This window comes from Leptonychotes weddellii, chromosome 15 (assembly GCF_054177405.1).
Source record: "Leptonychotes weddellii isolate Sample4059 chromosome 15, ASM5417740v2, whole genome shotgun sequence".
Taxonomy (NCBI): Eukaryota; Metazoa; Chordata; class Mammalia; order Carnivora; family Phocidae; genus Leptonychotes; species Leptonychotes weddellii.
In genome coordinates this window covers 23321794-23338437 of record NC_138383.1, presented here as the reverse complement: position 1 = coordinate 23338437, position 16644 = coordinate 23321794, and the positions used below count along the sequence as shown (strand labels likewise).

At 36.5% G+C, this 16644-nt stretch overlaps 1 protein-coding gene across 2 annotated transcripts in view; it reads left to right on the top strand.

Annotated features, from left to right (window-relative positions):
• The window catches only part of SPAG9 (sperm associated antigen 9), a 137778-nt gene that overhangs the window by 32723 nt on the left and 88411 nt on the right, over window positions 1-16644 (top strand). For both annotated transcript variants that reach the window (XM_081805223.1, XM_081805221.1), the window contains exon 2: window positions 4274-4394. In XM_081805223.1, coding sequence (XP_081661349.1) covers window positions 4274-4394 — 121 coding nt within the window. The remainder of the gene's footprint in view (window positions 1-4273; window positions 4395-16644) is intronic.

Genomic DNA, 16644 nt, shown 5'->3' with positions numbered 1-16644 from the left:
TGAGTCCCTCAGAAAAATAGGCAGAATTCGGGTTGGGTGAGGGCATTTTTTCTGGGGAAACATGGTTCATGGATATATCAAATTACCAAATGGGTCTGTGAACCCCTGAATCATTAAGAACCAATGTTTCAGAGGTTATAGGTTTCAATCTTGAAAAGATAAGAACATTATCTAATAATATAAGGAAACCAAATGACTCTTAAGGAGAAGTAGATGACTATATTAGGATGCTTTCAGTTTCTTTTTTTTTAAGATTTTATTTATTTATTTGACAGAGAGAGACACAGCGAGAGAGGGAACACAAGCAGGGGGAGTGAGAGAGGAAGAAGCAGGCCTCCCACCGAGCAGGGAGCCCGATGCGGGGCCCAATCCCAGGACCCCGGGATCATGACCTGAGCCGAAGGCAGACGCCCAACAACTGAGCCACCCAGGCGCTCTGCTTTCAGTTTCTTGTGATAGAATATATTTGTTTATGTAACTGAAAAAAAATAAAAACAACTCCAAAATGCTGGCTGCAAGAAATATGGAGTCTAGTACTCAAATAGTACCTTTAATTAGGATTTTCTTCTTCCTTGATCTTTGTTTTCCTTTATATTGGCTTTATTTCTCAGGCATATTCTTTCCATATGTTGGGAAAAGATGTCTATCTGCAGCTTAAGCCTGCTAAATTCTTAGTGTGTGTGATTCCCAAGGAAGAGAGGTAATATTCTTTCTAGTAACTGGCAGATATCCCAGAGAAGAATGACCTGTCTGGAAGATATCCCAGGGAAGAATGACTTGTCTGGATTAAGTCATATGCCCACCACTAGGGAGATGGGAGTCTTCACCAATCCAACTGTATGGACTGAACAGAATTAGCATGAAACTGGGGAGAACTTCCAAATGAAGGCAATGTGTGCAGACAAAAAACTTTGTTTACTGTAGTGACTGAAGAGTTTCAGGACAGATTAAGTAATGAACAAAAAAATTTCATATTAAAACTAAGGTGTATTTAGTGATATCTAAGGTTTTTTGTGAACTACACATTTTTCTATAGGGGTTTCAGTATTTTTACTCTAAAAGTTTTTTTTCATTTGTTTATTAATTCATTTAACAAATATTTGGGCCATCATCATCGCACTGGGACTATAGGAGCAAAGAAAACAAAAGTCCTTGCCCTGGGGCGCCTGGGGGGCACAGTCTGTTAGGCACCTGACTCTTGGTTTCGGCTCAGGTGATAGTCTTATGGTCGCAGGATCGAGCCCTATGTGGGGCTCCATGCTCAGCAGGGAGTATGCTTAAGATTCACTCTCTCCCTCTGCCCCTCCCACTCGTGCTCTCTCCCTTTCTCTCTCTGAGATGAATAAATAAATCTTAAAAAAAAAAATCCCTGCCTTCATGGAGTCTACATTTTAGTGACGTAAGGCAGATAATAAATAAGATAAATTGCTAAAATTTATAGTATGTTAGGTGAGAGTAAGTGCTGGAGAGAAGAAAAGCAGGGAGGGAAGTAGGGAGTGAGTATTGCAGTTTTAAATATCATCACAAGAAAATCTTATTAAGAAGGTGCATATATAGGGGCGCCTGGGTGGCTTAGTCCATTAAGTGTCTGCCTTTGGCTCAGGTCTTGATCCCAGGTGCGAGCCCCACAGCAGGCTCCCTGCTCAGCAGGTAGTCAGCTTCTCCCTCTGCCCCTCCCCCTCCTCATGCTTGTGTGTGTGTGTGTGTGTGTGCGCATGTGCTCTCCTCTCTCTCTGAAATAAAATCTTTTTTTTTTTTTAAAGTGACATTTGAACAAAGATGTTAAGGAGGTGATGAGGGAGCAATCCATTTGGTATCTGGAGAAAGAATTCTAGGCTGTAGGAAGCAATTGCAAAGGTTTGGAGTGTTGAAGGAATGGCAGGGTATCTTGAATCAGAGTATGTGGGGATGGGGAGGGGAAGAGTAGAAGAGGATGATGTCAAATAAGTAAGAGTCTAGTAGATTGTGGTTGGTCCTGGGAGGCTGTGGTAAGGACTTTGGGAGAACGTAAGCAATCAGAGGATTTTTTTTTTTTTTAAGATTTTATTTATTTATTTGAGAGAGAGAGAATGGGAGAGACAGAGCACGAGAGGAAGGAGGGTCAGAGGGAGAAGCAGACTCCCTGCTGAGCAGGGAGTCCGATATGGGATTCGATCTCCAGGATCATGACCCGAGCCGAAGGCAGACGCTTAACCAACTGAGCCACCCAGGCGTCCCGCAATCAGAGGATTTTGAGCAGCAGAGTGAATTGATCTGACTTACTTTTTTTTAGTGTTTATTTAAGTAATCTCTACACCCAACATCGGGCTTGAACTCATGATCCCGAGATCAAGAGTTGCTTGCTCTACTGACTGAGCCAACCAGGTGCCCCATCTGACTATTTAAAGGGTCACTCTAACTACTGTATTGAAAATGCACTGTAGGGGCAAGGGTAGAAGTAAGGAGATTAGTTAGGAGGCTGTTGTTCCATTAATCCAGGCAGTAGATAATGTTGGCACAGGCCAGGATGGTGGTGGAGATAATGGAAAAATGGATGGATCTGAAGGTAGATTTGCTAATAGATTAGATATGAGGTGTTAGAGAAAGAGAAGAATCAAAGCTGACTCAAGGTTTGAGCCTGAGCAAGTGGCCACGGTAATTAAATGAGCGAGGTAAGATCAGGAGGAGCAAGTTTTGACATGTGAAGGTTAAGATGCTTATTAGACATTCATATCAGCAGAGTTGTCCAGTAGGCAGTTGGACATACAAATGTTTAATTCAGGTCTAGGCTCGAGACTGGACTAGAAATTTGGAGGTTGTCAGCATATAGTTAGTATGTATGTATGTATTTATTTATTTATTTATTTTTAAGATTTTATTTATTTATTTGAGAGAGAGAGTGAGAGAGGGAAAGAGCACAAGAGGGGGGAGCGGGAGAGGGAGAAGCAGACTCCCTGCTGAGCAGGTAGCCCGATGCGGGACTCGATCCAGGGACTCCAGGATCATGACCTGAGCCGGAGGCAGTCGCTTAACCAACTGAGCCACCCAGGCGCCCCTATAGTTAGTATTTAAAGCCATGAAACTGGATGAGATCATCAGGGAATAAGAGTAAACAATGAAGGGGCGCCGGGGTGGCTCGGTCATTAAGCGTCTGCCTTCGGCTCAGGTCATGATCCCAGGATCCTGGGATCGAGCCCCGCGTCCGGCTCCCTGCTCCGCGGAGGGCCTGCTTCTCCCTCTCCCTCTGTCTGCCGCTCTGCCTACTTGTGCTCTCTCTGTCAAATAAATAAATAAAATCTTTAAAAAAGAGTAAACAATGAAGAGAAGTTGTCCAAGGACTGAGCTTGTGAATGTTAAGAAACTGGGGAGAAGAGGAAGAACCAACAAAGAAGACCAAGAAGCAGCCAGTAACGTAGAAGGAAAACAAACTCCTGGAAGTGAAATTAAAAAAAAAAAAAAAAATTTTAAGGAGTGAGTGATCAGATGTCAGATGATGCTGATAGAACAATTAAGATGAGGACTGAGACTTAGTGATTAGATTTAATAATAATCTTGACAATAACAGTTTTAGTAAATTGAATTTGGTGGAGTTATTTCTAGTAAGTGCTCTTTTTCTCAGGAATTTAAACTCCATAGTTCAGGTAATCTAAAAGACTTATTTATTTATTTATTTATTTATTTATTTTTTAATATTTTATTTATTTGCGAGAGAGAGAATGAGAGACAGAGAGCATGAGAGGGAGGAGGGTCAGAGGGAGAAGCAGACTCCCCGCCGAGCAGGGAGCCTGACGCGGGACTTGATCCCGGGAGTCCGGGATCATGACCTGAGCTGAAGGCAGTCGCTTAACCAACTGAGCCACCCAGGCGCCCGTAAAAGACTTTTTATTAACCAAATAATTGTTGAATAGATATTTATTGACATGTCATCCTTCTTTTGTTCTTCATTTGTTGTACATGTTCTGCATTATATAAAAAACTGTGTCTTCAACTCAGATGAATATGCAAATATGCTAGTTAAAGGATTCATATATTTGGAGTAGGATGAATGTATTTTCTTTGGAATGCCTATTATATGAAGTGGAAACACTTCATAAACTATTTGGTCATGTTTTTCCTTCTATATTTGGAAGGTTTTATAGAGAAACTAAAAAATGAACGTTAAGTTGCTGATTCTTAGATCTTTCTGAGTAGTTAATGCCTAATTGTCATTCTTGATACCAGGAAACAACAGGAGTTGATAATGTTAAAAAAGTTTCTTTTTTCTAATGAAAATAATGCTTTTCTTTTCTATTAGAAATTCATTGAATTTGAAGACTCTCAAGAACAGGAAAAAAAGGATTTACAGACCCGAGTGGAATCTTTAGAATCTCAAACAAGGCAACTTGAACTCAAAGCAAAAAACTATGCTGACCAGAGTAAGTAAAACTATTTCTTGTCATAAGTACACATTAAAGAGTGGGCTCTAATAGCACAGTGACTCATTTTGACATTTGACTGGGCTTCCAAATATATGCTTGGAATTGTCATCATCCCAGGCTGAAGAGTGAGACCTGGAAGCTAGGTTCAGTTCTTTTCTGTTCAAATTTTCATGTGGTTCTGATGTCTGCAGAAATAACTAAATCAAAGATACCTTTAAGACTCTCTTCTTCAGGGACGCCTGGGTGGCTCATTCAGTTTGGTGTCTGCCTTTGGCTCGGGTCATGGTCTCGGGGTCCTGGGATCGAGTCCTGTGTCGGGCTCCTTGCTTAGCACGGAGCCTGCATCTCCCTCCCCCTGCTTGTTCACTCCCTCTGTGTGTGTGTGTGTGTGTGTGTGTGTGTCTTGGGCAAAGAAATAAATAAATCTAAAAAAAAAAAAGACTCTTCTTCAGTTTAGCTCTCAGCTTTTGTAGTTAACATTATGCTATATCCATTATGCAGGATTCTGGGGTGTGTGCATGTGGATCATTTCTTCTGATTTTGATCCACTACACTGAGTTCCATAGCTTTCTGTATTGTTTTGAAATTTACAAATGTGACAAAAATGCTAGCTCTGAAGTATGTATAAGAAAATTACTGAATTCTAGGGATACCTGACTGGCTCAGTTGGTAGAGGATGTGACTCTTGATCTCGGGTTTGTGAGTTCAGCCCTACCTTGGGCACAGAGTTTACTAAAGAAAAAAAAATTACTGAATTCTCTTTTTCGTTCTTTTTTAGTGGAAGACTGAGGGAGTGTAGGGGAACAAAATATCATTTTTCAGAATTACTTCATTTTTAATATAATTTCATCTTATTCTTGATTTAAAAATAACTATTGTTTCAAGCTCCAAGGATGATTTCTCTTTTTGGCTAATGAATTGGACCTAATTAAGTCAAAATTAGAAAAAGAAATGGGGAGAAACTTTATGGCCTGTTTTCATGTTTGATTTGGGCAGGCAGAGAGCTCTTCAGTTTTCCCTCTTGGCACTGTAAACTTTCAGAATCTTGGGAGCACGAGATGAGGACCAGCAGTCTTCCTACATCAACCATTAAGGCTACATAGTGACACCTGCTGTTAAAGATAGGAATTCATGGTGGATAACCTTCATTCATTACCAGGCTTGGAGTGTGTGATAATTGACTGCCCCCTCTAGTACTTTGGAATGGCCTAATAGAGCTAAACCTCGAATCATTGGGAATTCGGAGTTCAAGCATTATCGAATTCAAGGAAAACTCACATGGCTTTAAGCAGATGTCATGGAAGGGAGCCAGTGGATGTTTGGTAACAGAAGCCAACTACAGTGAGACAAAATGAGCCATGTATCACGTCTTTGAACATTTAGGCTTGTAGATACCTAGAGTGCTCTAGCCTTCCTTTGTTCACATTGAATATATCAAATAACTTCTGTGATTTTACTATAGAAATTTAAGGTCTTAAAGAGCTGGATGATGGACTCCACAGTGCAAGCACTAACAAATACATTACACTAACAAATATATTACTAGAGTCACATTGCTATGAGTACCACTCATCTAGAGAAACAGTCTTGTGGCAGTTGCTAGCTTTTGGTACATTTCAAGAGTTGAGCATTCTCTATTCAAAGAAGAAGAAAAATAGCTATTGGAGATAATATTTTAATTCCAACTTGATTGTGTTTTCATATCAGAGATTTTATAGTATTTTAGAACCAGACACTATAAAGACACAGTTGACAGAACCAACCTCATTGTTTTACTTTATTGTATTTTCCTCTTGATTCCTGAAGAGAACCAACTTTTGGATAAGGACATTTTCTTTTAACTTAGAAGGGAACTTCTTTTCTAGAATCCTTTTATACATTAAGTAATCTGTTTCAATGATAAGGGAGATATTATAGGATGAATTACCTGAAACCATCTTTCTGACATTCAAAGGAGATACTTCTAGGGCATCTTGGGTGGCTCAGTTGGCTAAGCGTCTGACTCTTTTTTTTTTTTTTTTTTTAAGATTTTACTTATTTGAGAGAGAGAAAGAGTGAGAGAGAACACGAGCCGGATGAGGGGCAGAGGGAGAAGCGGACTTCCTGCTGAGCAGGGAGCCCCATGCAGGGCTCGATCCTGGCTCCAGGATCATGACCTGAGCCAAAGGCAGATACTTAACTGACTAAACCACCCAGGAGCCCAAGTTGGGCTCCACACTCAGCGTGGAGTCTGCTTGAGATTCTCTATCTCCTTCTGCCCCTCCCCTTGCTCATGCTGTCTCTGTAAACAACCAACCAAAGAAATAAATAAAATCTTGATAACTGTTGCTTTTTTCACAAAGGTCACTAAATGGAATGATTTACTAATTTTTTTCACATACACTTTATCCCTTTTATTACTAAAATTTAAAAAATCTGTTTCCTGTTCCTTTCTTGTAAATGTAAATAAAATAAAGTAGGCTTTTAATTAAGATTTGTTACCCAGACTAGTGAGTCATATCTAGCTTTTTGGAATTGTTATGCTCTGTGGTATCTATCCTTTCATTTCTCTCTCAGAAGTACTGATTACTAGTGTTTTCCATCTTAAAGTAATTTTTAAAAATAAGGTATCATTTAAAAATGATTTCTAATTCTCTAGGCAAGGGATGAGGAAATTCTTCAAGTAGATATGGTCTTTGAGCTAAATTTAATCTGAAAACTTTATTTTTGTCATTAATACAATATCCCACCAAGAATTTCTCCTCCTGGGAGTTTGCCATCCCATTTTGAAATAAATCTTGGTGTCTAAATAATCGTTAAAAAACTTAAAACTGGGGTGCCTGGGTGGCTCAGTCGGTTAAGCGTCTGCCTTCGGCTCAGGTCATGATCCCAGGGTCCTGGGATCGAGCCCTGCATCGGGCTCCCTGCTCAGTGGGGAATCTGCTTCTCCCTCTGACCCTCCCCCTGCTTGTGTTCCCTCTCGCTGTCTCTCTGTCAAATAAATAAAATCTTTAAAAAAAAAAAACCAACTTAAAACTGGTTAATCAAAATTGACCATTCAGATGCACAAAACTCGTAACACCAAATCTCTTGGTCTATGAGCTGAGACTGTAGTGAGTCTTCTTTTACTAATGCTTTGGAATCTTACTCCCTTTTCCTTTGATACCTTGGAATCTTTTCCTCTCTTCCATCTAATTACTTTCCTCTCTCTTCCTTCTGTTTTTCTTTAAGCCTTAACTGGGTATAATATGAAATCTAACTGTATCTTAAAATTTTCTTCCACGTCTTCATTTTACCACATTTAAATATCTGAAAAAAATGTGTGTGTGGGAGAAATGTTTGACTATTTTTTTCATTTTACTTTCTTAGTTTTCCCTCCCTCAAATCTCTTAATATTAGTCAAAGCTCCTTATTTTTATTTTATTTTTTTATTTTTATTTATTTATTTGGAGAACAAAGCTCCTTATTTTTAAAAAAAGTAGAGGTAGAAGGTAATCTTTAAGTATCACCAATGCCTTATCCTTTTGGGAAACCAGGACTGGGAATATGTTTTTTAAAAGATGAAAACAAATGTAAATAGGCGTATGTCAGAGTATGTGAATTTTTTTATATGATAAGCAACAGAATATCTGGACTATTTAATTTTAGTTCTATCAGTTTTTTAAAAGTATATCGTGTTTTTTTGTTAAAGTTACTGTAACGTGACATCTGTTTTTATTTTCATTGTCTTAAACTTTTAAAATGTTTTGAATGTTTTTTAGTGTTCCTGACATCTGTTTTTAAATAAACACTTCTTTAAGGCCATAGAATTTACTGATAATGATAATAGAGGAAGGATGGGTGCAATTTTTTCTGTTTAGTGCCATTTTTTGCGTGTAATGTGATAACAGTATCTTGTGCAATTTCCATGTTTATATTTGTATGTTAGAGTCTTTAATTTTAAAGACTGTCAATTCTAATTGATATATGTTTTAGGGCACATATCCTCTTTAAAAAGTAGCCACCGTAAAAGTCCAAGTTCTGCTTTGAAGATGACTTCCTATGTTAAAAGGGGAAATTTTGGTTGTAGTTACTTGGTATTTGAGAAGCAAGAAAACGTCAAGAAATAGGAACTGAATGAAGGACATAGTTTGGAATCATCAGGTTGTGGTATGATTTCACAATATTGAGAAGTTGAGGCTATAAACATTTTGTTAACAGTTTTGTGGTCATGTTTGATTTTGGAGATTTTCTAGTTGCTCTCTTTTCAAAATTTGAACTATGTAGGATATGTGTTTGGTTTTTCCAACATGAATGAAATATTTTTAAAAATGCTGTTTATATGATTTCTTGTCTGGGAGTAACAATAATACTTCTTTGTAGTTAACATCTTGTGAGCCTTAAGGAGGAATCTGAAACATACATGGAGTGAAAAAAACAAAATTGTGGGGTGAGAAAGGCTTATTGGTTCTTGACAACTATGGAAGGAGTCTATAATCAACCTTGCTATTCATGATGTGGCAGTAATGGGTTCTTTGTCACAAAAATACTTTATATTCATTAGTTCTTTTGTTGTATATTGAGTATTTCTATCTTGTAAGCCAAATATTATCTTAAATGAGTCAGGTAAATAAAGACATTTCAATATATTTAAAAATATTATACTACTGTATGCCTAGCATTTAGCTTGGTAGAGAAGACTATGTTTGTAGTACAGAAGAATATAATATGGTCACTGCAGTCAAACAAATCAGTATTGTGGGGGAGAAGGTTGTGTATGACCTTCTAGTCTTTTTTTCCATATATACTGTGTTTTTATATCACTGCAGTTAGAATGTACATATAATTTTTTATCTTTTCCTTAACACTATTTCTCTTGTATAATCTTTATTCTTTTTTAAATATCTGCCTATACTCATCATCCAGAAGCTATGCCATCTATTATCAATTCTTGTTTTCTCTGGGATGTGTTTTCTCCTTTATTCTAGTGAGAATTATTTAATGGTCACTTGTCCTTTTACCTTGACTACTTGAAACTCAGAGAATAAATTTAGAAGTGCAGCCATAAGGACTGATTTGGACCTTACCTGGTTGACATATTTAAATTGTTTTCTTTTTTGATTTATATTTTATACATATATAATGAATTATGTTCTGATAAGCTATCATCTCAAATCCTTTGTAGAAGGAAGGAATGAATCAGGTAAAAGTAAATATAGGTAAATTAAAAAAAAACAAACAAACTTCTCTTGGTTAGTTGGACATTTTTTCCAGTGTAGTGAATCATTGTAGTGAATATTTTTTCAAACCTATAGATTTCTCTATATTTTGATAATTTTCTTAGAATATATTTAAGGAAAGGCAAGGAAGATGAATATTTTAGTGGTTCTTGGTTTATAATAGTGTTTGGTCATTTTTAATGTGAACGGAATTGGAGAAGTATGGTTTAGTAGTGTATTTCATTTTGTTTATCATAACTTAAGAATTTGAATCATTATTTGCAACATATTAGCACACGGAGCTGATATAGAACCATTTATTATTGGATTCTTAGGAAAACTGTTTCCCTCAAGCTCTTATTTATAACAGATGACTTTTCCCTTGAATTGTGGAGATGGTGGCAGTGATTTTAAGCTACTTAAGGGCTCTTCTCTGAATCTGCCCTTCCTTTGAATGAAAATCCCTGTTTTAAATTAAATGGAAAAATGATTTTGACAGTTGATGACATCATAATAGAGATTTATTCTGACCTTTTGCTCTTTCCATCCCCCATATAACACTTATTTGCTTTTTAAATTTGCTATCAAGATCTTAGTCTAATAAAATACCTTGAAGTCTTTACCTTGAAACATATATTATTATTGGAAGGAAAACACTTCTGATTTCTTGGTCATAAGAATTAGCATATTGCTAGGTGGAAAGTATTGGGAGATAGTATAATCGTTAACCTTTTTTTTTATTTTAAAGGAATAGAAGGATTAGAGCAGACTTCCATTTTGGGGATCATTTATAAGCAAGGTCTGTCTGTTAATGATGTGATTGATCAATTGAGAATTTTCACAACAAAGAAGAAAAAGTAGGTAACGGATATAGATTTTTAAGGTACCGGGTATAGATTCATACCAAAGTTAATAGTTGGGCTTAAATATTTTCTGTCACTGTTTTTCAAATCACTTAAAAAAAAATACCTTCAGGTCGATAAAAAGCTTTATCAGCCCCTTTACCATGCTTTGTGATTGGCAATACTAATATTCTGAAAATTTGAATAATATTGCAATAGGCCACTTTTTCCCTCTTGTTAATAGTCCCTTCTACATTATTTTTAGAGTGATTAAAGTAGAAAACTGTTGATTTGTATTTTTGTTGAAAGCATATTTTTAATAAGGCAACTTCAGGAGTTTCATATATCTCCTGACTTAAAAAAAATGACAGAATGAGGGGCACCTTGTTGGCTCAGTTGGTATAATGAACAACCGTTGATCTTAAGGTCGTGAGTTCACGCCCACATTGAGCATAGAGCTTACTTTAAAAAAAAAAAATTACAAAATGAAATTCATTATGTAGAAAGTTACTTTTAAAAAGTTACTTTTTTAGTCCATTTAACTTGAATTCATTGCTATATTAAGAACATCTGTATATTTAATAAACTTTATATATGGGTTTCCTTTTTTGGAGCTTATTTTTAGAGGGAAAGCCGAAAATTAAGCACAAGATAATTTATGCAAACACTAACATTTTATTACTTCTGCTTCATTAGGTAATATCCTATGTGGTCTTCAGATCTGTTTTATGTCTCATCTGTTTTTGGACTCTTTCATTTCTGTAGTCTAGTGTTGTCTATTGAGAACCTTAAGGCTGTAGTTTATAATTAATGTCTAGAACTAAACTTTCATAGAAAATTAAAATTTTATTAGTAAGGGTGAAGGGATATGGTGATTTAGCTTAGAGAACAGAATAAAAATGAATGATTTGATTATTTCAAACATATAAAGGGATAGGTAGATACCAAGTTGTTTTTCTGTAATTTTGGAAGATTAAATTAGAGAAAATGTTATTTGTTGATTTTGGTTGATCATGAGGAAGTATCTCTTGACCATGAAGGTGATACATCGGAATGTGTACTAGGGGAAAGCATGGACTCTCCCTCCATAGAGACTTTAGGTAGGAGAGTAGTCAACTTTCTGATGTGGATGGCTTAGGTAACATTTTCAAGACAGAGACTAGGTCAGATCTCTACCACAGAGATTCCTTGAAGTTATTCTACTCTGTTTTCAGGATATGATCATCAATTCATGAAAATGCTTTAGCAGTTCACATTGTGTCTTTGATTAATAACATCTACCTGAAAATCTTTTGAACTTTAGAGACATGGTGCAGGACTTAGTTGGCAGTGGAGAGGCTTTTATTGTTTTGATGTGGTTGTCTGAGATTTGTTTGCTCTTAAGTCAGCATTTGATTCTTACCTGTTGAGACTTCTGATGCTCAATTGTTCAAGGAGAGGCTTCCGAAAGACCAATGCCAATCTTCTGAGGCCAAATAACCATTGGATTATCTGCCTTCCATGAATAGTAAGAACTGATGATTCCTTTTGAGAAGGCAAATAATGAGTTGGACATGGCATTCTAGCAGGTGTGTTTCTCTTTCTTCCCCCCATAGGCCTATCAGCAGTCTGATGGGGCAGAAGACAACAGAGATGGAAGGTGTTCCAAACTTGGCACAGGCCATCAATCTAAGGAGGTAAGCTCTGATTTTGAGCAGGCTGAGCAGGTGGCTCTTCCTGCCTTAATCATGTCGTCTTACTCTTTGGAAAGATGGACAGAAAGAAAGAGCATTTAAAATGAGGCTGAACAATCTCTATTAGCTATTAATTTGGATTAGTCTTTTGATTCTTCTTTTTTCTTGTCCTCTTCCCCCTTTTCTTTTTAGATGCCCTTATTTGTTTGATTTTTTTTTTCTTCAGAATATTAGCAGTTTTTGTTTTTTTTTTTTTAAGAATGGCAGATTCGTTTATTTGTTGTTTTGGGATAGGGAAGGATGAGCAGAATCTTGTTTATTTCCAGTTAATCTCAGGTTGTGGCTAGTTTGAATAAAATGATAAAGTTTTAGGATTTTTCCTGAGATCATTTTTACATTTGGTTTCACATAGGAACTATTAAACAAGAAACGATCTTTTACTACACTTTACATATAATGCAACAATAATAGGTATAGGTTAACTTTATGGTACTTGAGGCTTTTGCGGATGTCTGCCATCCTTGCCCAGTTGGGCCTTTCTTTCCTGCTTTTCACTGACCCTTCAACTTCCCTTTTCTTTTCCCTTTACCGATTACCTAGTGGCATCCGGGACTTTGAAGAGATGGCTCTTCCCAGCATTTAAAAGTACTTCTCTGTTAAACACTATTTTATTTCATGTGACTTAGGCCTTGAGAAAGCGGGAGTCCATTGACTGTGTTGTGCTGAGTATTGTAAGTATTTTCAGAAAAGTGAGAGGTTATGAATTTGTGTTACATGATCTCAGTGGTTAACTTATATACCTAAAAAGATAATACTAATATTTCAAATCACAGTAGAGGTAAAGAAAACATGAAATACAATCATAGATAGTTTCTATCAAGGTACTTGCTGGAGGTTTTATATTGGAGAAAATCATTGCCAGAAAAACACTCAGAAAATCATCCAGAATAACAAATTCATAAACTGTTTAAAATCACCATGGGGTAACATGCCTTCGATGATTTAGAATGCCTTTTAAGAGGATTTAATGCGTATTTACAAGCTAACGTATGAGTTAAAGTAACTCTAGTTGCTGTAGCAACCACACCACAAAATACATATATAATGACTCAAATGTTATATGTTATTTCGTATTCATGTGAAAATTAAAATGGATGTTTCCAGTAGGTGGGTAGCTCCTTTGGGAGATGCAGGCTCTTTCCAGCTTCTGGCTCCAAGTTCATCATACTCACATTAAGGTAGAGGGGAGGAGAAAGGGAGTGGACAGTTGTGTGTGGAAGGTTTTTATTGGGCCAGGCCTTAGGAGTGGTGCACACAGCTTTTGCTTCTACTTCAGCGGCCATAACTCTATCAGAAACTAACTATAGAGGCTGTGGTATGCCATCTAGCAATGTGTCTAAGGAAAAGAGGAAATGGCTTTGGTTAATATCTGGTTAGTCTTTGCTTTAACTTAAGAGCTTTAGTAGATGTTGCATGATTTTGCTCAAGTGTTGAGGCAAGGGAGTGAATGTACCTAAAGCTTAGCGATCATCTGCCTTTCTTCCTACTTGTGAATTATCTGAGGAAGAAAACAATGGCAAATTTTAATGAAAATATAGCATTTATAATTTGTGCTCGTATATAATCTAATTTTTAAATAACTTAAGGTTACTCTGGCTGTTACCACTTTAAAACTATTCACTGCGTATTCATTTATTCAACAAACATTTACTAAGTGTTGAGATTTTCTTTTGTTCTCTTATCATTTGATGTCTTTTCCTTTAAAAGATAGGTTACTATTAAATTAAGATGTAATTTTCTGATGCTTGTGTTAGGGATAGGTTTTGAATGACATCTCTCCCTTTTAAAAAAAAATATAAACCACACTGCATCTGGCTGGATCAGCTGGTAGAGCCTGTGACTTAAACTTAGGGTCATGAGTTCAAGCATAGCGCCTACTTAAAAATAAAAAAATAAATATAATTCATATACTATAAAATCTACCATTTTAGCGTATACAAATCAGTGGTTTTGAGTATATTCTCAAGGTTGTACAACCATCACAACGGTCTTAATTCCATCACTCTCACCACTCCAAATAGAAACCTATACCTGTTAACAGTCACTCCTCATTCCCTGCTTCCCTCTAGCCCCTGGCAATCACTGGTCTATTTTATGTTTCTACAGATTTGTCTATTCTGGACATTTCATGTAAATGGAATCATACAATATGTGGTCTTTTGTAACTGGCTTCTTTCACTTAGCATAAGGTTCTTCCATGATGTAGTATGTATCAGTAGTCCTTCATTCCTTTTAGGGCTGAATAATACTCCATTATATGGACATTCTGCATTTTGTGTGCCCCCCCTGCCCCCTGCCTTTTTAATTGCCTATATATTGCTAGTCTGAGAACCAGAAAAAAAAAAACAAACTTAGCTATCTGAAAGCCTATGTAGTTTTGCAGAGTTGGGTATAACGAACAATCCCTTTGGGAAGATATCCTTTGGATTTCTCATTGGCGTCCTGGCTTGTTTAATTCCCAGTTCATAAGTGGGGAAGTGGATCACTTAATGTTTGGACCATCTTTGAAATGTTGTGGTTGTCTACAAGTCATAGGTAATATATTTTAGCGTTTTTGTTTTGATTTATATAATTAGTTATCAATGATACATCTGGATATAACAATGCAAAATAACAAGTTTTCTGTTTAATTTTAATAGAATACAGAAATAAATCATTTAAGGACTTGGAAGTAAATAGACTGAGGTCAATAGGCTATAATTTATTCTTACATTGGAGTGGAGAGGAAGATGGAAATGGATAATACTTAGGCTAGAGGAACTGATGATCTTTTCTACAGGTTTAAATCTAATTTACATAGACATTTTAACCATGAGATAATTTGTCTGCATTTACTTTAAAATTCGAGGTGGACAGGGGCGCCTGGGTGGCTCAGTCGTTAAGTGTCTGCCTTCGGCTCAGGTCATGATCCCAGGGTCCTGGGATCGAGCCCCGCATCGGGCTCCCTGCTCAGTGGGAAGCCTGCTTCTCCCTCCCACTTCCCCTGCTTGTGTTCCCTCTCTCGCTGTGTCTCTCTCTGTCAAATAAATAAATAAAATCTTAAAAAAAAAAAAAAAATCATGGATGAAGACCAAATACATATGAGAAATGTATTTAAAAAAAAAAATTCGAGGTAGACAGGGGCGCCTGGCTGCCTCAGTTGGAAGAGCATGCAACTCTTGATCTCAGGGTTCTGAGTTTGAGCCTCATGTTGTGTGTAGAGATAACTTAAATATTTAATAAAACAAAATTTGAGGTGGATAGAATGTTTTAGTATCTATGACTGATAAATTATGATAATACCCAGTGTTGATTATTGAAAATAGTCTCTAAGATCATATGAACAAAAAAATAGAAAATATTTTAAGAAGGTGATTAATATAAAGGTGTTGAAACGTCCTTTTTAGAAGGAAGTCAATTTCTGATTCAGTGGTTAGATTTTGTTAACAAGATACATGTATTTATGTGCTACAAATATAGTAAAGGTAGAAAATATTTCTTGTTTCAAATTTTATTTTGTACATTCATGAGATATATTCTCAGGTTAGTGAATTTTATCATACCATAAGGTGATTTTAAGAATTATCTTCTTTAGTGGTGTAAAATAATGAAAATGAATATGGAAAAAAACTATTATGTCTCACTTTTATGAAATAGCATATTGTCCTGGGAAATGCCTTATACAAAGTTATATTACTAGTTGTTTATTAGTTTTCAGATTTTTAGTTTTCCTTTTTGCATTGGTGTTTCTTTCTGAATTTCCAGCCTTTATAATTAGATCTAAAACATTTGGCACTAAAAGGGAATATTTGGGGCACTTTGGCTGGCTCAGTTGGAAGTGCATGTGACTCTTGATCTTGGGATTGTGAGTTTGAGCCCCACATTGGGTGTAGATATTACTTAAATAAATAGTAAAAAAAAAAAAAAAACAAAAGGGAATATTTATATTGGAGGCATATAGAATGGGAAATGGTCTAATTATAGAGATTTTGAAATAGTTGGAAGAACGGTGGATTTTAGTTTTGTCTTTCTGTGAATGGTACCACCTCAGAACATTTTCCCAGTATTGTTAGGGTTGCTGGTGTATTTGTGAAATTTTAAAGACTGTCTTTTTTTTTTTTTTTTAAGATTTTATTTATTTATTTGAGAGAGAGAATGAGAGAGAGAGAGCATGAGAGGGGGGAGGGTCAGAGGGAGAAGCAGACTCCCTGCCAAGCAGGGAGCCCGATGCAGGACTCGATCCAGGGACTCCAGGATCATGACCTGAGCCGAAGGCAGTCGCTTAACCAACTGAGCCACCCAGGCGCCCAAGACTGTCATTTATTTTTAAGTGGTTGAACGTTTTATTGGGGTCTTAAAAAGCATAGTTATAGATGCGAAATAAAATTGGAATACAATAATGATGCACCAGACTAAAAAAAAATGTAGGCTGCAATAAATTGCAGTCCATCAGTGCTGTCAATTTATATTTTGAGATGACTGTTCTACTTTTAGTCTGGATCTTTTGCTGAAAAAA